This window comes from Centruroides sculpturatus, unplaced genomic scaffold (genome assembly GCF_000671375.1).
Source record: "Centruroides sculpturatus isolate CEXI.00-Female unplaced genomic scaffold, Cexi_2.0 scaffold1107, whole genome shotgun sequence".
In the NCBI taxonomy this organism is placed as follows: Eukaryota; Metazoa; Arthropoda; class Arachnida; order Scorpiones; family Buthidae; genus Centruroides; species Centruroides sculpturatus.
The window spans coordinates 267,781-293,263 of record NW_019385422.1 but is presented as its reverse complement, the minus strand read 5'-3'; the positions used below and the strand labels follow the sequence as shown (position 1 = coordinate 293,263).

Genomic DNA, 25,483 nt, shown 5'->3' with positions numbered 1-25,483 from the left:
ATTAAAGTAGCCAAGACATAGCCAAATATTGTAGCGCCACATCACTAGCGGACATTTGAATTTGCCGACTAGAACGCGGTCGGATAATCGATGCTCTGCTGTATTAAAATTTTAAATTTAATGTTATCAAATTTATGGAATGCTTTAATTAATATAATATAGTGGGTGATTGGTTAACGAACGTAATCCATTCCAAGACTTTGTTCGCTTTCCGAATTGTTTGTTAACTGATTATCAATTTACCATAGGCTTTAATGGGAATTTAATTAATTCGTTCTGGAGACCCCCAAAAATAAAAAGTATATACTTTCTTACTATGTTTATTTATATGTAATAATAAAAATACATACATACACAGTCTTGCATTTCTATTAGTCATGTTTTTTTTGTTTGAAAGGGTTAAAAAAATTGTCTAATGTTGATTGCTTTTCTCTCTTCTTCAGGATTTTTCATAATTAATAGCATTGCAATTGTAGAAATCCCCAAGCCTCAACCTGGTTTGGATGTCATTCTAAGACCGTTGTTCTGTCATCCTCCCACTTCTTCAAAGGATCTTTAATAACAGATATTGGCATTAGTCCTCTTTTTCAGAAAAAACCTATCTCGCTGATTTGCTTGGTGTTCTTCATTCAAGTGTTCTTGGCGTTCTGCTGTCCTCAGATCCATTTCAGGTTCCATTATGAACTCTGATGTTTTTTATTTCTCAGATGTGATTTTCGTTATTCCTTTAGCTGCTTCAGTCTTCTTGATTGTACAGTATTTTTCTTAAGTAAGATTGAACTGCAGCTTACTGTAGACCTGTTCACAGTATACTGCCCAGCAACATTAGGCATCTTCTGCCCACTCTCTACCTTTGCTATTATACTCTCACCTTTCAAAAAGAAAAGCAGACGCAAAATTAAACAGTGCCTACTTGACATTCTCGCAAATGCATAAAAGAATTGTTTTGTCAGAAAAATAAAAGGCTGGAATTACGAGGGAGAGTTTCAAAGTTCAGAGGAATACTATCTGATCAGTATATACCGGCTTGAGCGTTGATGTCGACGTCTCCTACACTCTGAAAAGTTTCGAATTGTTGCCAGAAGACAAGGGAAAACTAATTGGTATTCATTATTTTACATTGCTTCTTCTTGTGTTTGTTCTGTGGGGTGTTCATTGTCCGAACATAAAAATCTTTCGCAAAAGTGTTCGTTATTCAATCTGTTTGTTAACCAATCACCCACTGTACTTAAATTTCTGATAATTATCATCTTATTTTTGATATTTTCTTTCCATTTTTTATTATTCTTTTTATTGTGTACTTTTACCATAAATCAAATGTAATGAAATCTAATCAATAAATTATTTAAAAATATATTTTAACAAAAGTTTTATTTTATGTAGTTGGTTGTGACTGAAAAAACCCAAAATTTAAGAAGACTTCAGGCTCAAAGAAATGAACTTAATGCTAAAGGTAAATGATTTGCTTGTTTATTTTTGTAGTAGCCAACTTTCTTAAAATCATACATTATAAATATTTTAATCTATTACATAATTTAAGTAAAGAAAATTAAGAACCTATTATTATTATTATTAATATGTTGCGTTTTGTGAGTTATACTCGGTTCACACCGGTGGCTGTGTACTATGCCGGACCAAAGTCAAGGCATGGCAGTCAAAACAAAACTAAAATTAAATAAGTGTGTCAGTGTGTGTGTCTGTATTCAGGAATTTCCTAACAATGTGGCATGTATTCAATATAGTGGCCTTCTGTAGTGTGATGTATGTATTTCTACTCAATTGTAATGTTCCCAGGCTTTTATGTAGTGTGTGTGGAATCACACCTGTACAGGAGAGAACAACAGGTACAATAAGCACCCTATCCATCCTTCACAGATGCCTTATTTCCTGGGCGAGTTCTGTGTACTTGCTAATTTTTTCAGTGCATGTGTTTTGTACATTGTGAGTGTTTGGAATGGCTATCTATAATGTATGGGATTTTATTGTGTTTGTCAATGAGTGTGATGTCTGGTCTGTTGTGGTAAATTGTTTTATCTGTGATTATGGCTCTGTCGTAGTACATTTTGTGCGTGTTGTTTTCCAATACTGTCTGTGGAATATACTTGTAGTATGGTTCGTGGATGTCTGCCAATTTGTGTTTCTTTGCAAGCTCTTGGTGTATTATATTTGCTACTTGATTGTGTCTATGTAAGTAATCTGTCTGTGCCAAGAGCTTGCAACCAGAAGTGATGTGTTGTATAGTTTCTGGCATGATGTGACATTTTCTGCATGTGTCATTTGTGAGTGTTGTATCTTTGAGTATGTGTTTTCTGTAGTTTTTAGTATTTATGACCTGATCCTGTATGGCAATCATGAATCCTTCCGTCTCCCCAAAGAGGCATCCCCGATCTAACCAGCTGTTTGACGCAGTTTTGTCAACAAAATCCTGGGCCAGGTCGTAAGGATGCCTGCCATGGAGAGCCTTTTGAGCCCATGATTGCTTAATGTTGTCTATGCTTTTTATATGTTGTGTCATGTCTGTATGTTGTGAGTGTAAGTTTAATGGTGTGTTATTTGAGTCTGCTAGAGTTACTGCTTTATGTAACTGTGATGTTTCTTGTTTCTTGTAGAAAAACTCTCGCAGTGACTGTATTTGTTTGTAGTGAAGGTTAACTATGTCAATCAGGCCACGTCCGCCTTCTTTACGTGGAAGGGTTAATCTTTCTGTGGCGGATTTAGGATGATGTTGTTTATGCTTAGTAAGTGTTGTTCTTGTTTTCCTTTGGAGTTGCTCGAGATCTGTGTGAGTCCAATGTATAACTCCAAAAGAGTATGTGAGTACTGGGATGACATATGTGTTTATTGCTTTAACTGTGTGTTTTGCATTTAGCTGTGTTTTGAGAATGGCATTTAACCTATTTTGGTATTCTTTAATTAATCGTTGCTTTATTTGTGTATGTTCTGTTAGTTTGGCCTGTTGGAATCCTAAGTACTTGTAGAACTCGCCCTCTTCCATGGATTCAATAACGTCTCCATTTCCAAGTGCAAAATCTTCTTTCTTCAGGATTCCTTTTTCTATGTGAAGTGTTTTGCATTTGTCTAGGCCAAACTCCATTTGTTTGTCCTTAGTGTATGAATGTGTGATTTGTAGTTGATGAAGTTGTTTTTTGTGTGGATGCATAAAGTTTATTATTATTATTATTATTTGTACTTTATTTGAGAAATGCATACATTTAGTGCATACATTCTCATTTTGTTTATTTCAGTTTTGTTTCAGTTACATAGATAGTGCATTAGAATGTATTATATAATTAAAGTGGTTTGGTATTTGTTATTGGGTAATAATTAACATTTAAAGTTAAAATTTAATGGAAGAACAAAAAATCAGTTAATTGGTTATTACACAGGCTTAAACTTTAAGAATGATAATAATAGAACAAAGAAAACAATAATTTAATGTTTCATTTTTTTGATATTTTAAGAAAATTTCATTATTAGAACATTTAGAATAATTTCAGATAAATGTCAAAAATATTTGAATGTTATTGTAGAATTGATATACACCAATTAATGTTTTTGTGGAAGGAAAATGGTTGGATTAATCTACTCCTGATGCCACTGAATCTAACTCTTAAGTAAATAAACTGTACTTTTCCATCTTTTGACAGTCTGAACATGGAGAACTAGTGAATGGTATTCACTATGAATACTATCCACTAGTTCTCCATGTTCAGAATGTCAAAATGATTTAAAGATATTTTTTTCTCAAGTAGTGTATTTGATTTCATATAGTAGAATTTTGTTTTGTTTATTCAGAAACATTAGGCTAAACTATAATGTATTAGTAAAAGCACAAAATATATTTAAAACATTTTACTTAATGTTTTCCTGAGGTGTGTTGAAAGGAAAAGATGAAGACATTTTTAACATATTGTCTTATTTGAAAATTTTTTAAATAGCTTTTCTAAATTTGTACTTACTGTCCTGGCCATTTTGAGAAATATTTTATCAAAAAATATCTTTTTAATTATGCTATTGCTGGAGGGAAGATTTTAATGTTTTGCATATTGAGACAAATGAGAAACCTCTAAAGAAAGGTCTACTTTGCCATGAGACAGTTATTACCTGAGGTGTATTGAAAGGACAAGCTGAAAATACTACTTCTTATAAATAAATTTGGCTGAAAGTAAGCTTTTAAAATTTTTGGTGATGATATGGTGGCAGAGACTCAGGAGATTGTTGATCAAATCACTCATTATATCTTGTTATCTATATATTAATATTTGTAAAATAATAAAATTAGGTATTACGAAATTTTCAAATTTCAAATAAATTAGAAAATATGGATTGTTCCACTTTATTCATGAAGTACAATCAAAAAGAAGCCAGATTTGGTTTATAAAGATTTTAACATTTAACTAATTTAAATCTCACTGCCATTTCCTTCATAGTATTCCTCTAGTACTGAATTTATACAGTAATCTCACCATTTCTGCCAAGCATCAAACACTTTTTGGAATTATTTTTTCAAAAACTTTGAAGCACTTGTTGCAATTTGGACTGGATCTCTAACTGTATCAAAATTCCATCCTCTTGAGCTTCAGTTTCATTCTGGGAAGCAAAAAGAAGTTACAAATGGCTAAATTTGGCCAATAAGGAAGGTGTGAGAAGACTGCCATGTTGTTGTTTTCCAAAATTTCTTGCCTTTTGAAGACTTGTGTGCAGAAGTGTTGTCAAGATGAAACCAAGTTTGGTTGTGCTACAGTTCTGGTATTTTATGACTGATATTCATACACAGTCACTGCAAAATATCATAGTAAAAATCTTAAGTTCACTGTCTGACTGGTAGGAACATTTCCAGTACACAATCTTATGGTAAAAAAAAATGATCAACATGCTCTATGTTACACTCCTGACTTTTTTGTGTTCTTGGGTCTTGAAGATTGTGGTTTCATCCTTAGTTGCCATCTTTCACCTATGAGATGCTTCATTTCATGGATTTCTATGGCAGATTTTCTAAATTTAACATTTGCTCTTTGCTCAATTTTCAAGTTCTTTCTTGAATCATAGCACTAATACAATATTACAAATTTGCCTGTAACAAACATTTTGGAAAACTCATTGCCACTTGGCAGACTGACACTCAAATGTCTAAAGCAGTGATCCTTGGTAGCAAAAAAGATTGTATACTATAATACACTTCTTGTGTAGGTTAAAATGTATAAGTGAGCTATATAATGGTCTCTTTATTTCTAGACTTTTTACACTGTCATCAGACACAAGACTAGCCTCAATATATTTATTTTATTTTTGATAGCATGCATTTCGGACTTAGTCTCTCTTTAGCTTTTTTTTTACAAATGTGTGTCTGATGATGGTGTGATAAGCAGTATGGTGGAGTTGATAAACAAATAGTCAGACTCCAACTCTAGCAAATTTGAAATGTGCAACCCCAACTCTGATCTGTCGCACTAGGATTCTTTTTATAAGGAATCTTAGTGTGACAGGTATATGACTAGGTATCCAACTATTTTTATCTAAAATTTCTCTATAAAAAGTTGTACTAAAATTGATGGTGGGAATCAAAAAATGGATGTAATGAATTTACCATGGAAAAACTTTCGAGTACATAAAGAAACATACATCTTAATCAGACAAATTCCACTTTTATTAGTTATCAAAAATTGATTTAAATTTAATCATTTGAAAGTGCCATACGATTTCAAAAATAAATTTACTTTTTTTTACTACATAAAGATTTTTCACAATAATGAAATTAGTAGAATTTGTTTCATTTTCTTAAAACAAACATATAATCCAAGAGTCATTGAATAATAATAAAATCTAAACAGAAATGATTTGTGTAAATAAGAAATATAGTTAAAGAAATAAAAATATAAAAAACAAAATTGTTTTACTTTGTTTAAACTTCTGTGGATCACTACTTCAGAATTACTGTACAATACATGTCTTCACTCTCACTGCAATAATTTATGATTCTGATGAAAAATCTGATGATGTAGGTGATGGTACAAGTAATCAAACATCTTTACTACACCTGATATGTTTAAAGTTATACATAAACCAAAGTCAAATATTATCGGGCTAGAAATGGCTATAGTACTAATAATTTAATAGACAATTTGGCATTAGCGTTAGGTGCTCTCTCTTGATAAATTTAATAATTATAATTTAATTAAATTTAAATAATAATTTTAGAATTACTGGAAGAAAAGAATCGGCCTGAAGCGGGACTCAAACCCGCAACTCCTGCTTACCATGCAGATGCGTTGCCAATTATGCTACCCAAGCAGATCTCCTCTTCCAGCATATATAAGCTAATGATATAACCATTGCCAGTTATTACAATGCTGATATAACCATTACCAGTTATTACAATGCTGGCAGTGGGTGCTGAATGCATGTTGTGCATGCATTCAGCACCCACAACATGCAAAAACTCCCAAGGCATTCAACCGGCCATCGCAAACCCTGGCAAGGCTGATGTATATAACCAAACGTCCTTACTACACCTGATTTAAAATTATTATTTAAATTTAATTAAATTATAATTATTAAATTTATCAAGAGATGGCACCTAATGCCTAACTCTAATGCCAAATTGTCTATTAAATTATTAGTATTATAGCTGTTTCTAGCCCGATAATATTTGGCTTTGGCTGATGTATAGATGGTACAAGTAAATCAAGACCATATGATACATGGCTGATAGCAGAGAGAGGTGTTGGATAGACAATATACTTTGTTTTTGCTGTTGTAGTCCTTCACTGCTGTGGTCAAACAAAAATAACATTCTTCATGACACTGATTCCCACTATACCATTGGAATAGCAAATAGATTTTTTTTTGCCGTGACTCTATTTTCTTAGTTGTTCAACTCATGTGACAAACATGATTTGGGTCTCATTTTGTGTCCTAGACTCCAAGGTTTATATTGAAATATGCATGATATGCCTTTTTGACAAAATCTGTTATAGTGCACTGCCTTTTTTTTTTTTTTTTTTTCATTACAAAACTACCACGTATATAACAAATTTAGATGATGGCATCAAGAGGCTATGTTAACACTAAATGTATTTTGCTTATTTTATTACTTTAAACACAGTTCCAAATAACATTTTCACATAAAATGTGACACAATCATTGTTATATTAGTGCTATTGATCATTTCACTTTACAATGTTGCTATCAATCTATTTTAGTGCCAACTATTCTTTCATTTTCTGATTAAAAGTAGAATATTTTTGTTGTTTGTATAATGCTGCAATCTGCTTTACATGAGAAATTGTGAAAAATCTGTATAATACAGAAAAACAGATGTAATGTTTATGAACAATATACCTGAATTACTGTAAAACAGTTGCATTTTTGAAAATCTCAGAATCATGTGGGCCTGTGAAATGGCTTTCTTTATTAATCACTTGAGCAATTTAATTATTACAAATTGTTACTCTTAATTAAGAAAACTTCATTCAAGTAGTAATCTTTCAAATAATTATTGTCTAAGCTAGTCATTTGAGTAGCAGTCATTCAAGTGCTAGTTCACATGTATACTCATTCAAATGTTTCTTGAAAAGTAATTGACTAAATCCACTGATCACAGTCATTTTATTTGTGATAGTCAAAAAAGATAAATATAAATGTTGGTTATCATTTCAGATTTGATCATCATTTTTAAAATTAAGTCACTGAAAATTGATTTTATAATATTCCTAATATATTATAAAATGTGATTTATAAATGTTTCTATTGTTTTTCTTGAGATTAAAATTTCCATTCTGTTTACAGGCAGTATAAAGGAACAGTATGTTATACTTTTTTGCATTATGTAACTCTCTTAAATTTTAGTATCCTTGTCTGTATTTTGTACTCATATATAAAATGACTTGATATACACTTCTAATATATTATAATATTTTATATATAACATCAACTTTCTGAAACTTTAAAAAAATTTAATTATAAAACATAATTTGCATTATAGTTTTCATGTAGATTGCTAAAATCTGATCTACATATTGATTTGAACAGAACTAACTATATTTGATATGGATCAAAAATAGTTTGTGAATGAATTATCTGCCAACACAGATTAAATTAACTTAATCATTATCAAGTCAGTAATGCAAATGCAACTTTTAAGATATTCTGTGTAAGTTAAATACAGAGTGAAAATATATGTATCAATAATAAATTAATTCAGGAATCAGTTTAATGATAAACAATTTCACTCATATGATATTAATAAAATGACTGAGATCAACTAGCTTTCAGTTGCTTTCTATAGTTCCTCTTAATTGACTAAAAGCTTCTAAAAACTCAATGTTTGTTATATTCAGAACAAGTTCAAATTTTAATTTGTCAATATTTTATAAAGTTTAACTATTGATATCAACATTATCAATTATTAATTAATTAATTTTAGTTAATTAACATTTTGAATGTATTTTCTTCTTCATATGCTATTTTAGTGCATAGTTAAAGTGTCTCTCTTTAATAATAACTCTGTATAGTATTTGTAAAAAATAATATTTTTGATGATATATTTCTTATGATTAACATATCATAATATAGTTTTTCTTTATTTTAATAAGCATAATATTATAATTTAAAACAAACAGTAGGAATTGAAAATAAAGAATTCAAAAGAAACTTTATTAGATACTATAATATACTTAATTGCTTGGTTTAAATTATCAGATTCTACTGCTATCAAAAAAAATAAGTTATATTGTAAAAAATCTAGACTGTTTATACGTTGATATCAAGAGTTTCTAAATGAACAAAAAATTACTATCACATTATGATAGTATAGCTACAGTTTAGATGGGAGACACCTGTAGAAAGGAAACTGAGCTGTAGCAGTAGCTTACTAAGTAAAGATCTAAATTGATACTAATTTGCATTTTTTGTCTGTTTAGAAACTTTTTATCAACATATGAACTTTTAAAAAGTACTAGGCCTCTATACTTGATAAATTTTATTGTTATTCAAGTTATACCAATTAGAGCAAAGCGCTTGTAACTTAAAATAAACTTTTTCATTTGCTCTTGAGTAAGTAGTCTTCCATATTAATCAAATATTTTTATCCTTATTTCATTGTCTGTCATGAAATTTTCTATTTACCAATCAAAAATATACAGATAGAACTAAAGTATAGTATTATTTTAGTAGATTTGTAAGTAACTTTTCTAGTTATAAATCTACTAAATTACTAACTTGAATAAGTAACCAGTATTCAAGTAACTTTTTTAGTATGTGTTTCTGTAAATATAAATGATATTGTAAATTAATAACATTTAAGTTTTTTTTTTAAACATATTTTAATATTAAATTATTTTTGAAATATTCAAAATTTTTTTTAGTTCGAATGTTGCGTGAAGAACTTCAGCTATTGCAAGAACAAGGATCTTATGTGGGAGAAGTAGTTAAACCAATGGATAAGAAAAAAGTTTTGGTGAAGGTAAATTCATATATTTAAAATTATTTTTTTTAATACAAATAATAATATTTATATGTATATTTTTATTTTATAATACATTGATTAAAAAATAAAGTATTAGTAATTCACAGCAATAGGAAACATGGGGATTTAAAGGCAATAAACTATCTTAAATTTTATAAAAAGTGTTGATAATCTGAAATAATTATAACTTACAAAGTTTGCAAATATACAATTATACATTACTATATATTGATGTATAAAATGTGCAATGCTTTAATGCTGTAAATGCCAAAAAACAAACTTTTCAGGGATAAAAAAAAAAAACACTTTTTTTGTCTTGAAGGAATTCATTTAAATTTTATAATAAAATGATAAAAAACTCACTAGGTTACAAATTCTCTGGAACAACAAAATAATGTAAACATGAGCTGTAATGTTTTAAACAGCAAAAGTCATGACTTGCACTTTGGTGCTTAAATCTTTATGGCTTGCTCATAAATTTAGCTTCAAAATACAGCCACCTACTGTGCCACTATAGCCACAATATTTTTTTGCAGCACATTGCATTTAGAATTCATTTCTTTAATAAAATGAATTTAGAGAAAAATGGCATTTACAATGTTATGGCATTGCATGCTTTATATAATTGCAAAATGTATGATTCACTCATTAGTGCCTTAGGTGCTTGAAACAAAATGGAAAAGAATATTTAAAAAATTTTCTGCTGTATTTTGTTCTAAACATTGAAGATGATATTGTGAATTATCAAAGTATTTGATTTATAAGTTTTGCATACTTTGTAAATTGTGATTATTTCTAAAGCTATTAACATTTTAAGGTGGTTCATTGCTTCTATCAGTATCAGCAATACATTAAAACATTTTACAATAGACCCCCCCCTATAATACTGTTGATAATTCCGTTTTATATGAATTTCATGTTGTACAAATCACTTAGATTTTACAAATACGTGAGCTGTTCACAGCCCGGCACGCGTATTTGTAAAATCTAAGTGACTCGTACAACATGGAATTCATATAACACGGAATTATCAACAGTGTTATAGGGGGCCAACTGTATTGGATACTGTAACATGTTTAATTTTTTGGTTTGAATGATTAGATTCCACTGTTATCTCAAAAAAATAAAAGTTGTAACCTGTATATCTATCAATTCTACAAAATAGGCCATTTAGTACAGAGCTGGAAAGGGCCTAAGACATCCAAAAAAAATCCCACAAAACAAATGAAATATACCCATATTTTTTCACTGTAAAATGTATCTAATTTAATGTATCTAACTGCACACTTTGTATCATGCACAATATGTATTGATTTGCAATTTCTACGGCAGCTGCTATATATCCCTTATTAACTTAGATGATGATGTTTTCATTTTAAATTGGGTGTTATTTAAAATTATTTTTATAAAATTTGATCATTTGTACATTTATATATTTTTTCCTATTAATATTCCTGGTTATTTTGATTTATATAGACAATTATAAAATATTAATTTAAAACTAGTTTTAAAAATAAACAGTTTTTAATTAAAACTTTGAATAATTTCTTAATTTTATGTTACTTGATAGTGGAAATTGATTTTCTATTCAATATTTGTTTATAGGTTCATCCTGAAGGAAAGTTTGTGGTTGATATTGACAAAAATATAGATATAGCTGATGTTACTCCAAACAGTAGAGTGGCATTGCGAAATGACAGTTACACTTTACATAAAATTCTTCCTAACAAGGCATGTTTTATAATAATGATTAATGAATAAATGCTTTTATATTTTATACAATATCTATACAATAATTTTATCTATTTAATCAGGTGGATCCTTTGGTAAGTTTAATGATGGTAGAAAAAGTTCCTGATTCAACATATGAAATGGTAGGTGGATTAGATAAACAGATAAAGGAAATTAAAGAAGTTATTGAGCTACCAGTTAAACATCCAGAATTGTTTGAAGCTCTTGGGATTGCTCAACCAAAGGTAATATTCCTGTGTAAAGATATAATTTATTTATATTATAGAGAAATTAGCAGACAAAACAAAATGTTTAAACAACTTCATAATTTTCAATAGGGTGTTTTGCTGTATGGTCCACCAGGAACAGGAAAAACTCTTCTTGCTAGAGCAGTTGCTCATCATACAGATTGTACATTTATTCGTGTATCAGGTTCTGAACTTGTACAAAAGTTTATTGGAGAGGGCTCAAGAATGGTTAGAGAATTGTTTGTTATGGCAAGGTGAGATGAAATTTAATTTAAAATTTAATTTAAAAATTATTATTGAATATATTTATATCTAAAATTTGAAATAATTATATAAGTATTAAAAATGAATTAATGAAATTGTTTTAAAAAATTTATAATAAGAGTTTTTGCTTTTTTATTTAAAATAAAGGGAACATGCACCATCAATAATTTTTATGGATGAAATTGATTCTATTGGTTCCTCTCGAATTGATGCTGGATCTGGTGGAGATAGTGAAGTTCAGAGAACAATGTTAGAATTATTAAATCAATTGGATGGATTTGAAGCTACAAAGAACATTAAGGTAATAATCTGTAGAGTGAAGTATATGATAGTATGAAGTTTATGATTATAAGGTAATAATCTGTAGTATGAAGTACATTTGTCTTTTCCATAGTAGATAGTAGATTTGTCTATAGAGGTAATCTTTTCTTTTGAAAGTTGATTATACTAATATAAACTTTTGTAAATTTATTGTATACAATATTGTGTTAAAGAATTTATTAATATTACAAGCTTTATTAATATTACAAAGATCATTATTGTACAGTATAATAATTATTTATTTTTGTCTTAGACTAGGAAAATTGAAAATAATTAGATGGAAGAATTCATGTTTATACTGTAAAACTAATTATAGGGATGTGTGCTTGAAATATTTTCAGAATATGGGGAAAATGTTATATAATGAAAACAAATATAAAATTTATTTACTTTATTGATCTATGAATACCAAATGTCTTTCTTATATTTAGTTAAAGCTGTGATAGAAATCATTTTAATTGATTAGTGCTTGAGTTTAGAACAAATTTTAATATGAATTTTTTTCTAAATTGCATTTATTAAATTTCTCATATGTAGTTCTGTCTTTTGAAATTGGAAGGTCCTATCTGATGTCAGAGGAACTTGGAAGGCCACATATTGTATTGCAGGCTATATAAGTGTACATTTAGCAAATATACACAAAAACATATGTAAATTATATTTAAATAGATTTTTTTTATTGAAAAAAATATAGATAATATACTGTTTGACTCAAAATTCAAGACAGGAAAATTAAACATAACATTTTATTTAAATTGAATTGAAGATACAAAATTTATCTTGATAAATCTATCACTCGCAATCACTGAAAACCCCCAAAAAAGTTTCCATTTCCCAAATGCAAAACAATTAAAAATGTCCATGGTGATGATACCAGGTCTCGGAGTCACTCACTTTTCTCACTTGTACTCACTTTTTTGAAGTATCCTCACCTTTCAGGTCATTTTCTCACTTTTTTTGATCATTTCCACATGCTCAATTAAGATGTGGGACCAATTGAAAATAATTTTAAAGCCAAACTATCTGCCAAATTATCGAACTATCAAACTAGAATTTTCTGGAAGAAAATACTCGGTCCTGAGTGGGACTCAAAATCACAACTTTCGCTTAGTGTTGTTAGGTTATAGGAAACAAATTCTTTTCACATATGTAGGTCTTTCATGCACTTAAAAAAATTCTCTCATTACAAATTCAGAAACCAAAATTGAGCCAATATTAATTAAAGTTATGTACTCATGCCATATTGTCATTATTAGCCAAAATCTAGTTCTTCAAAGTTGCATTTCTATCTATGGGGATTAAAAATAAGTATTTTAAGCATTCCTACGTTTTTGGCTGTTTTCTAAGAAAATCCCTTTGTAGGGAAAAACACACTATGCCGACGGATTAATCTCTCAAGCTGACAACACTGCTGCCACTTCTAAATTTAAAATATATTATAATTATTAAAATTAACATGAGACAGTGGTGTAACTTCCTACCTCTAGACAAATTATTTCGTTTCTGACCATTTAATTATTTTTGTTATGATTTGAAAATTTTTGTTATAAATGATTTGCCCAATAATTTGGCAAATCATTTGGTTTTAATTAACAGTTGGGTTATGGAGTTGTCATTTACAAGAATATTTTTTTACTTTATATATCTTTAAATAATTTCATAAACTTGAGTTATATAGAATAAAGTTATTTTAATGATTTCATAGCATATTGTTAACGTTTAATCACATCTATATATTCCTAAATATATGTGTAAATTGACTACAAGTATAATTATTCCGTGTAGTAAGTATTATAAGTATTTATGGTTTACTGGAAATACAATAGCTTCTTATTATTGCGCTTGTGGGGAGACAGAGAAAAAAGCGTGATATAACCGAATACTAAAAATTCTGGGCTTATACTAAACAGATTATACATGCTATGCAATCAGCTTAGTTTTTAATACTGAACTTTATTCTTGGTTATATTGTATTACTTGACGTTTTATGTAAACATCGATACCACCAACACACATATAGCATTATTTCTTTAATAATGATATGTAAAGACAAATACTGTCAGTATAAAAACGAAATATTAGTTCAGTTACAATTTTATTATACAGTATTCAATAAGTGATTTATTGTGAAAATAAATCGCTTACTAAATTAATTTTTATTATTTATTGAAAATTTTTAAAAAAAATATGGAATATATAATAGAACCATCAAAACTTATAAAATTACAGAGAGTACAAATTCTCTAAAAAGCAAAATAAAGTTAGTTCTGTATAAAAAATTTCCATTCAGAATTAAAGAAATCTTTTTCTTACACATTATGTGGTGAATTTGAAATTTTACACCTTATGTGAATTGACGCAATACCATCAATTTTCATAAAGATGTGAAATTTCAAATTCACCACATAATGTGTAAGAAAAAGATTTCTTTAATTCTGAATGGAAATTTTTTATACAGAACTAACTTTATTTTGCTTTTTAGAGAATTTTTATTCTCCTCATCTCCTCATTTGCAGAAACATCTCCTCATTTACAGAAACTTGTAAATGAGGAGATGGTACTTAAAACTAATAAATAAACAATTTTTAATATCAAAAGGAAACAAATGACAATTGATATGTCTATCTGTTATGCATATTTAGATCTTGATGAATTTATTGTTTCACCTTAAGTGGTAGTTTTAAGGATAATGGTAGAAATATGAATACTGTATTTTGTTGCAAATAGAAACTCAATGGCAATTGGTATTTTAAAATTTGGAGGGCGGAAAAAAGCGGTATATCCGAATCCGCGATATAACGAGTGGCTACTGTATTACAATACATACAGAAATTTTTAAAATGTATTTAGTCATNAAAAAAAAAAGCGATATATCCGAATCCACGATATAATGAGTGGCTACTGTATTACAGTATATATAGAAATTTTTAAAATGTATTTAACCATAACAGAGTAAAAAGAGAAAAAAAAACAACTTTTACTGTTATTTTGCTGAGTTTTCCTTCTATGTTTTTGCTTTGTTTTGTCACTATTACACTCACTTTTTACTCACTGTTTCTGTATTTCAACTCACTTTTCTCACTTTTTTGGAGGGAAAATGGCACTCTGAGGCCTGTGATACTAAAACCCTTATACCATTTTGTATTTTAACAGGTTACATTAGAAACCAAAGAAGACCATAGACTTTTCACTATAGTCCAAAAAAAGAACAATCTTTTCAGACAATATGCTAAATTATAATATGAAATATTTGTTAAAAAAATTTGTGTTCATTTAATGTGATATTTTAAAACAGTGTACAAAACAAAATGTAATGTATTACACTTATTTCACATATTTTTTTCTGATTATTCTATTAGGCGGTTATTGGATTATAAACTAACATCTGAATTTTTAGTCTTTATTTGAATTAATATTAGAGTTGTTAATAAAGATATAAAGCAAGATTTTCTAAATGAAAATAACAAAGATTATTACAGTAGAACATCGGTTAACCAAAAGCATTCCATTTGGACTGTGTCATGCTGAATCGAATGTTTTTGATTCTAGATTAACTTCTAAAGTATAATTTTTTTTTTGTTTTTATATTTTTTAATATATTTATTTTGTTTGTACAAAATAAAGAATTAATTTTTAGCAATACAATAGCCACGATTATTATTTTAAAAAATTTACGTTAGGCTTAACATTCATGAAAATTCAAAGCAAAGCGACATGCAACGGAGAAAAACTTAAACATGGGATAGGTTAATATATTTTTTTATACATAATCGGTTATTCAAAAAATAAGTTATCCGAACAACCCCAGGCCCCAATTGATTTGGATAAACGATGCTCTACTGTATTTGGATGTATAATTTTTGTGAAGAACACAACAGCTACAATAAAGATATTAACACTTCCAAAGACATAATTTGACTTTATAGTTTATCATCATATCATCTCTTTTATCCATGGCATTCTTTCCTTTTATAATTTCTTTAAATTTTAAATAAACAATATTTCAAAATAAAATAGTTTAACTGTTTTATCTTTCCATTGAACAACTGTTTTTGGGTGTGTGTGTTCTTATGATTCTTGTTGTAATTTTTCCAATAGTTTTTTAAACAGTTTTCAATATAATTTTTTATAACATTCTTCTGTTACTCTGTCTTTTTTTCAAGCAAGGGTTGAAATAATTTCAGAGAAGTAAAGCAATTGCAAAATTTTATAAATTTATTGGTAGAAATGTTTTCAAATTTAGTAGTTTCAAAACAATGATATACAAAACCAAAATTATTTTCATTTTCAGAAATTTGTTTCTTTGTATACATAACAAGACATTATGATATTTGCTATGTACATACATATATTGAAATGAAATTTAATATATTTTCTTTTATAAATTTTTATTCTTTAAGTTCTTTATAAAGGATGCAATACTTTTGCATTAATTGCAATTATATTATTATTATAATATTGAATAAAATTTATAGATGACAATTGTCTTATTCCATAAAAAGTAAATTAATATAAAATTAAAAAATCAATTATTGATGACATTTAAAAAGTCTTTTGCTGAATACTCTGTAATTAGAAGTAAATTTTTGCATTTACCCAATAAAAAATAATATATTTTAGACTTAACTATTGTCTGATGATAGATGATGTGTGAATTTTTTTCAAGGTGTAAATATTTTTGATTTATTGATATACTGAGTATACCAGCTTCTCTGAGAAATAATTATTTCTCAGAGAAGTTGGTTTGAAGCATTCAGAAATAAATTATAATTTATTTCTGAATGCTTCAAATCTTATGAATGTTTGCCTGATTTATCTTAATGGATATTTCTTCATATGATATAAATATTTTAATTTTATTATAGATAAATTTCTACCATAAATTTTTACTAAATCAATTTATTTTTCATAATTTTCAGTATGTTTAGGATTCTAATTGACTTTAGATTGTTTACAGATTTTCCAAATTTTAAATATTCTAATATCTTCATAATTGATATAGATGTGAACATCCTAAAAATTTAGTAAATTCTTTCAAGTATAAAGTTAAATTTACCATATTACTACTAGTTGATTGCCTGTCATATATGGCAATATATAAAATACTATTACAAAGTCATACTTTTAAAGTTCACTTTCACTATATGTACTGTACAAAGAAAACAGTTGTTTTTATTCTTTTTCCCTTGTGGGCTCTAGAGGACTTTTTTTTTTTTTTTTTTCAAGCCCATCATGGTTTGTTGGCTTCCTGCAATGAGATGGCTGGGTAGTGAGGGATGGGACCAACATATCCAAGATGGACTACCCCAAAAAATTTCTGACGGGATTTGTTCCCAGAGTAGTCTGATAGCTCAACTGCTTGGCCATTTAGTTGTCTATTTTCATTTATTAGAAGTTTTATCATGCAAAATAGAATAATGAAAGCAAAATTTATTTAAAATGAAATAAAATAGTTTTTACTTTGTTTGATGTATGCCTACATTAGGCCTACAAACAAAATAAAAAATAAATAATACAGGCTTATATTTTACAATTTAAGTAGGAAGAGACTTGTACCAACCATCATAAAATCCAGGTTGAAATAACATTCACAAATAAAAATTTTGGTTGAAAATTAACATTTTCAATCTACTTTATAATCCACTAAGAAGAGCCATTGTACAGTTAACATTTGCCTCACATTACAGAAAATTATATTGAAAAATTGAAAAAGACCATAAAAAGTAAAAAGTAAGCAAATTTAATTAATGGTGATGATAAAATAATACAGGTATCCCTTGATTAACATGATTAATTGCTCTCTTGATGCTACCATTGTCATCGAAATCACATTAATCTGCATAATTACCACCTGCTGGAACAAACTTTTGGTTAATAAGAAATATTTTTATTTTGTCATCTGTAAAAAAGTATTCCATGATAAAAATGAGTAACTAATTTAAAAATAAAATGAAACTTTAATGCTCTCTATGTTTGTCAGACAAAATTAAACTAGATCCAGTCTGTTTTTTTCACTTAATGCACATGGAACACAATCATCATGTCTGTGACACACTAAGATTTGTTGCAAATTCACAAGTTGTTGTTTGTCAATTTTTAACAATTTCTTTCTGAAATTTCTGTTGTTAACAGCTTTTGGATGCCCCATATGTTACGTATCTTTTAGTTCAAAATTTCCTGAACGTAACTTTCAAAACCACATTTGACATGCCCGATGTTTAGGAGCATCTTTTCCATACATACTAAGAGTGTTTTTTACTGTTTGTTAGCATTATATCTTTTACAAAACTTAAAAAGTATACAATGTATCTGATGTGCATTTTATCTGCAGACAGTTTGGTTCAATTTTGGTGCAAACAAAATGTGAAGAAAAGTTATAGAATAAGTTTCTAAACAAAGAATACAATATCACATTAGTAGTAATCTGTTAAATTTCGCAACTATCGTAGATAAACTACATATCTATATCAGAAATCATCCTCCAAATAAAAATATCAAATTCACCAACACTTTATTTGCTGAGAAAAACATATCTATATTAAGTAAAGACAGCTGTTAAAACCATGTTAATTAAAACTTCTGCCACATATATAAAGGGATTGTCACAATTAATTTTGCATGTTGGTCAAATCCTGCTTTAAGCAAAACTGTTAAGCAATGGATATCTGTAGTACAATACAAACATTTGGCAAATACAGTTAAAATTCCTGCTTTCTAACAACTGCTTATAATAAGCAGATAGAAGTGGTACTATATGGCTAACATTTGCAAAGCATTATAGTGAATGACACTTGGAAATTGTATTTATGATATTCATGTATGATTCAATTAATAAATAAAATTAAAATTATCTGTTTAATTCTTAATTCCATAATTTTTAATTTGTAATTCAAAAATTGATTGAATTTGGAATAAAAATAAAATTTCAGTTAAAAATGCTTTTACTAAGAAGCATAATTAATAATGAATGTGAAATTTGAAAACAAATTTTTTGATTTCAAGGGAGAAAAATATTTGCTTATTTTTATCATTCCTGTCATTCTTGTATTTTCTTTTATTTCCAATTTTAATTTAGCACTATATTGATTTTTGAATTGAACCTCCTGAATTAGGATTTAATCTCCCAATATTTATAATAACTGAGCATAAAATATAGTACAATGTACAGAATTTAACAGTATGTACTGATTGTTTTTTCACAGATAGTAAAGGTAGACTTTAAATTTATGATGAAATCATTAAAAAATGTTCTATATCTTTAATTTGAATTTCGTTCTTGCTTTTTTTTAAGTTAATAATTGATTGTTGGAAATTAGGTTAAAATCATCAAGATAGTTATTGTTAAAATTAGCATTGTTGATTTAGTGTATGGTATATCCTTACTTCATAAAAATTATTGGATGTCAAATAAGCTATTATGAATTACATAACTGCATTGTAATAAAAAAAAATAATTTCATTAAAATTTATCATAAGAACAACTCTGCATAAACTACATATCATTTAGACTTCAATCAATGCCGAATTCTATTGGGCTAGATACGGCTAATTACTAAATAAATTATGCAATCAATTTGGCACTAGAGGGAGGCGTTAGGCGCCATTTTTTAATAACTTTAATAATTATAATTTTTAATTAATTAATTTAAATAATTTAGAACCAGGCCAATTTCTTTCTTTCAGTAGTTTTAAATTATTTAAATTAATAATTATAATTTTTAATTAATTAAAGTTATTATGAGATGATGAGATGGTGCCTAATGCCTCCCTCTAGTGCAAAGTTGGTTGCATAATTTATTTAGTAATTAGCCGTATCTAGCCTGATAGAATTCAGCATTGATTGGAGTCTAGCTTTATAGTATATTGTGTCTAGCAATTTTATTTATATACATATTATTTTATTAAAAAAAGAAAATAAAATCAAATTACTTCATATTTTTCAAAATACTAATTATTAAAAGAGTGTCTATTGAAATTATTTAGCCTTCCAAATTTCAAGAGTTGTTCTAATGAGATCAAAGTTATACAAATATAAATAAAAGTAAATATATAAATAATAGTAAAGATTATAAGATAAAAACTTTGAAAACTTTGTTCTATAAAAATATTTATTTTTAAATATGAAAATTTAAATTTATACATATATTATAATGTTGAAAATTTAAAAAAAAAATCATAAATATACTATATCTTAAAAATTTTTTGATGTTTGTATAAGTAAATGATTTAAATATATTAAAAATATTTAGTGTTATAAAAAAAGAAGTAATTTTTTTTAGATTTTTAAAAAATTTTCATTTTCTATTAATATTAAAGTTTTAATATTTACATTTTGATTATAAAAATTTTTTGTTTTAGGTTATAATGGCCACAAATAGAATAGATATTCTAGATCCTGCTCTTTTAAGACCAGGAAGAATAGACAGAAAAATTGAATTTCCTCCTCCAAATGAAGAGGTAAGTAATATGAATTAATCATAAGAAATTTAATATACAAAAAATGATTGCTTTTATGATGACATCAATGAAGAATATAAATTATTGTAATTTTTATTATTCTTTAATTAATTTTTCATAATTTAAGTTTCTTTTAAGTTACATTTACCCAGATTTAACTAAACATGACATCCAACACAAAAAGACTCTACCTGTATCTATTTTTACTTAACAACTTGGAAAAATCAACTATGATTTCCTTCAAAATAGTTTCTTTTTGAGTTGACACACAGCTACATACAATACTGCCACATTCAAAGCAATTCTGTAAATCATTTTCTGAAAGGCTGTTGAGGATCTCATAATTTTTGCTTTAACATTTTCTGACAAAATATTGGTTTCTTCTAGGGTTTCCACTCAAAAAAATAAAAGTAGCTGAAAGCAAACAAAAAACTTTATAAAAATAAGTTTAAAATTTTCAAAATTTGCTAAAAAGTAGCTAAACAAAAAATAAAAATTAACCTTTAATTAATTTATTTTTAAGTTAATTCAGAAAGTCCATTTGTCACTAAATTCCATTACTTCTTCAATTTCTTCATTAATAATCCAACAGTTGCCTATATATTCAGGCTATAATATGGCTATAATCAAATAATTAATACAAATAAATTTGGTACTAGAGGTAAGTGTTAGGCACCATCTCTTATTTAAATTAATAATTATAATTTAATAAGTAATTTAGAATTTTAATAAATAACTTCTTCATTGTGTTCAAAAGATGGTCTTTCTTTAGACTCTAAATTTTGGTATGATTTTATAGTGCATATGTTTCCAATGACATTTACTAGCAATTCATAATCATAGATGCATTTCCCTAATCTCTTCAAACCATATCTAATTGTTAATGTGCTACTGAGTGAAATCTATTCCACAGTTTTGTCTTAACAATATTCATCTGACTAAATAAATGCTCTACTTCTGCATTTGAGTAACATAATAAAGGAATTTTTAAAACAAAATTGACCAAATCTTTCTCTGACATATTCTTGGTATTGAGCTACTTCCATCCACATGTTTAACATGTTTGAAGTTTCTTTCCATACTGGATTGTATGGATTTTCCTCCATTGAAAATCAATGTGAGTTAATACTGCATCATCAGTGAAAAACATTTTTGCAAAGGTTTATTATTGATATATCACTTTTAATTGGGTTGAGACAATGGTCAATACTTAGTGATGTCATGGTTTGCAAAGTTGATCTATTGTCAGGTAATTTTTGCTGAAGTTGTTTTATAAGAGATGAAAGGAAGACAATACAAAGACTACAAATATTTTTTTCCCTTTATCTAACAGTGTAGAATTGTTTTTTTTAATGTCAAAGTCAATAAAATCAGAATTTTCATCAATTGTAATTGTTTATTTACCCTACTTAATATTATTTATTGGTTTCCATCATTAATACAGATGAGTCCCAAAAATGGTTACATTAAGCAGAGTCCAATTTATTTGAATAACTTAATAACAAAATTTAATTTAAAAAGATAATTTGCTAATATATTTGGTAGTATATTGCAAATACAGTTTAGGAAATGGATGAAACATTGATTTCTTTAATTATAACAATTCATATTGTCTTCCAAATTATTCGATATTTAATGCTTTATTGGCATATTTTTTAAATTATACATAAAGTATGTGACTATTTTCAAATGCTTTGCCATTTTCATCACTACCAACATTAACAAATTGTTTAATTTTATATTTGCACTAATAAACAGTTCTGAAGATGAGTAGTGAATGTTGAAAAGTATTTTTGCACAAAATTTAATACATATCTTTGTTTAATTTCCAAGTAAACAATTAATTTAATAAATTTGAATTATTTGATTTGATTTGTAAATACTTTAGTTGAAATTATTTATCACCAGTTCAAGATGAAAATATTATTAAAATTACACATCTAAAATATTTATAATTTCCTTTCTTGTAATAGGCTCGACTAGACATTCTTAAGATCCATTCACGTAAAATGAATCTGACAAGAGGAATAAACTTGCGAAAAATTGCAGAAATGATGCCTGGGGCATCTGGTGCTGAAGTAAAGGGAGTTTGTACAGAAGCTGGCATGTATGCACTGCGTGAAAGGAGAGTTCATGTCACTCAGGAAGATTTTGAAATGGCAGTTGCAAAGGTAAAAAATCATCATAAAATTTATTCTGAAATACATTAAGATGACAATGATGATAATAATAATTCTTATTTTATCTTATAGGTCATGCAGAAAGATGCTGAAAAGAATATGTCAATTAAAAAGTTATGGAAATAGAATTTACTTATTATTTTGTCTTAGAATTTAATATGATCTGTAAATTATGTATGTATTCTGTATTTCATATTTCTTAACTACTCCCTGATTTAAAAAAAAAATCATTTTCATCATCATTACTAAATGACTGATGCTTGAACTAATGGAAATTTTTGCCAATAAATATGGAATTGTTTTTTATCCAAAATTGTTTACTGTTTGTATAAAAATATATATACAACATCACTCTTCAAATATTATTATTATTATTAAAAAATATATATTTGCTGCAAGATATTGTTTAACAACATCCACTTGACTACTGATATTAAACAGGACCACTATCTAAATGATAAACTGATGATTGAAATATATAGGATGCTTAACTGTCAGAACACAACGAATGCATTTGGCAAACTGCGTTTTAAAAATCTCGACACGGTAATTTTTACACTAAATATTTGGCGACACTCTTAGGATTAACTATTGTCGGCTTGTCATAATGACTCGTGATCTAAAAACTTGGAACTAAACCAACAAAGAACGCGTTCTGTCAAGTAGTCACATCATTCCTTTAATGTTTATATCAATTATAATAAAGATCCTTTCAGTTTTTGACAGATTTTGGCTAACATTATAATGCTATATTCTTTAAACCGAATAATAAATGTAAATTTTTCCCATTGCTATCTTTAGAACAAGCTACTTTTACCGAATTAAAAAACTTCACCTCATTAGATTATAATTAAGTTTTTATGTAAGCAAAGGACATCGCTAGAAATAAGTTTTTATTTAGTTACCGTTTAAGAATAAAGCATCATCTGACCTTAAGTTAAAAACGAATAACATTCGTCTGTAAATATTCATTGACTAAGACAATGTTTGTTGAATCAAATGACGTAGCACCACTCATCCCGAAAGAATGTTAAAGGGTTTTCTTTTGGCTTAGTGCCTTCTCTGGCATTGTATAACACCTAAAAAGAATTTGGGAAAAGTTGATTCCTTAAATGAAACCTACGTTCTAGTAATTTCGTAGAACAAATTCGACACGATAACACTAATTAAAAATATAAATATACGGTATATCTTAAGTTTTTAAAATTTTTGCATTGCTGTTTACAGTTACAATAAAAATCTTAAATTCTTAAAAAGTAAAACTTACGTAACTCCGAATAAAAATAACGGTAAATATTGGAATGATACATATATCAATTTCGGAATGGTACGCGACATTGAGTTTCTTATATAACTAATGAGTCAACAATTCTGATGAAAAGCCAAAGTATTAAAGTAACTTAAAACGATATTAGCATCACTTTAATGATATATTTGAAAAATATTAATACATATATAAATAGATTCAGCTTTGGTTTAGTGTTAATTCTATAACGAAGTATATGACTTTTAAAATCTAGCAGTAAAATATAAACGTTTTCGGATGTTTAAAACAACCTTTAAGTTACCCTTTTTTAGAAAAATAAGACGTGTAACCTGAAAATGGTTTTAAAAGTCCGAAAATGTTAATGTAATTGCTAGATTTTAAATGCTTTTGGAACTTTTACTAAATTTATTTATTAAAAATATGTTTAAAATTCTATGTCCGTTTTCTTTAAGGATCTTTTTCAAATTTTAATTGATAAGCTATCTGTACAAATAAAGGAAATTGTCAATATAAAAAGATTTGTTTAATGGAAGAAAGTACCGAACGATAAACGTTGTCAGAGAGAGCATTTATCTTAAGAATTTTAAGATAAATTCTTCGTATAATTAGTAAATAAGACAAAATTCTACTTTTTATCTTCTGCAAATTATCCGCCGAAACTTGTCAACGACTGAATAATTTTAAAGACTATTTTCAGGTATTTTTTTTAAACAAATAATTTTGTTACTTGTATTTATAACGATTATTTTTACACACGTGGTTACACTAATGAGCTAGATTAGATTACTGATATGAATGGCAGACATTTCTTGGCTCATTCACATATTGATGGTAAAAAAAAAATATTTTAAGTGGTAAATTAATGTAAAACAAACGCTATAAAAATTCTCAGAATATTTTTTTAAAGAGAATATAATTCTGTTTAATAGAATTCTCACTCGAAGTTAGAATGAATTCAGAAAAAAAGGTCAAGGATTGTTTTCACGCCCAACTCGCACGCAGTAGTCTATTTGTCTAGTGATAGATTTAAACGAATTAGTGCCACGCCATTGTACTATTGTAACGGGTCAAGGATTCATTTACTATTAACTACGTATAAAAACACGTGGCTGGTTTCTTATATCATAGTAAAAAAGTCAAAAACTACAAAAATATATAGTTTTGGTTTGCATTATATAAATTTATTTTAATTTTTTCAAATAAAATTAGAAAATATTAATAATTCGCGATCGCATTATCTTTTTATCTAAAATAATTAAATTTTCGTTTCAACATTCGTAACATCAGTTCCACAATTTATCTATAAGTTTGCGCGTGTATTTCATTTCGTGAATATTAAAACATGTTTATGACGTTTATAATATAAATAAAATTATAGAAAATACTTAAAAATTCTTGAAATGAAAAAATTAAAGCGAAACGGTAATATATTTTTTAATTTCTTATTTTCTACTTTATATATAGGATTTATTTATAAGTTTCATAAAACTTTAGATGGCGCTGTTATTTTAAAATAATGTAGCGCCATCTAAGTTTTTAATCTTATTAA

At 27.3% G+C, this 25,483-nt stretch overlaps 1 protein-coding gene across 1 annotated transcript; it reads left to right on the top strand.

Moving 5' to 3' along the window:
* The first annotated feature begins 1,384 nt into the window (after window positions 1-1,384).
* On the top strand, window positions 1,385-22,980 carry LOC111638833 (26S proteasome regulatory subunit 8). Its single transcript, XM_023384587.1, has 9 exons — window positions 1,385-1,453; window positions 9,366-9,463; window positions 11,072-11,197; window positions 11,281-11,442; window positions 11,536-11,699; window positions 11,857-12,010; window positions 20,389-20,487; window positions 22,461-22,658; window positions 22,740-22,980. The coding sequence occupies exons 2-9, from the start codon at window positions 9,371-9,373 to the stop codon at window positions 22,791-22,793; spliced, it is 1,050 nt and encodes a 349-aa protein (XP_023240355.1). The 5' UTR covers window positions 1,385-1,453; window positions 9,366-9,370; the 3' UTR covers window positions 22,794-22,980.
* Window positions 22,981-25,483: the final 2,503 nt, after the last annotated feature.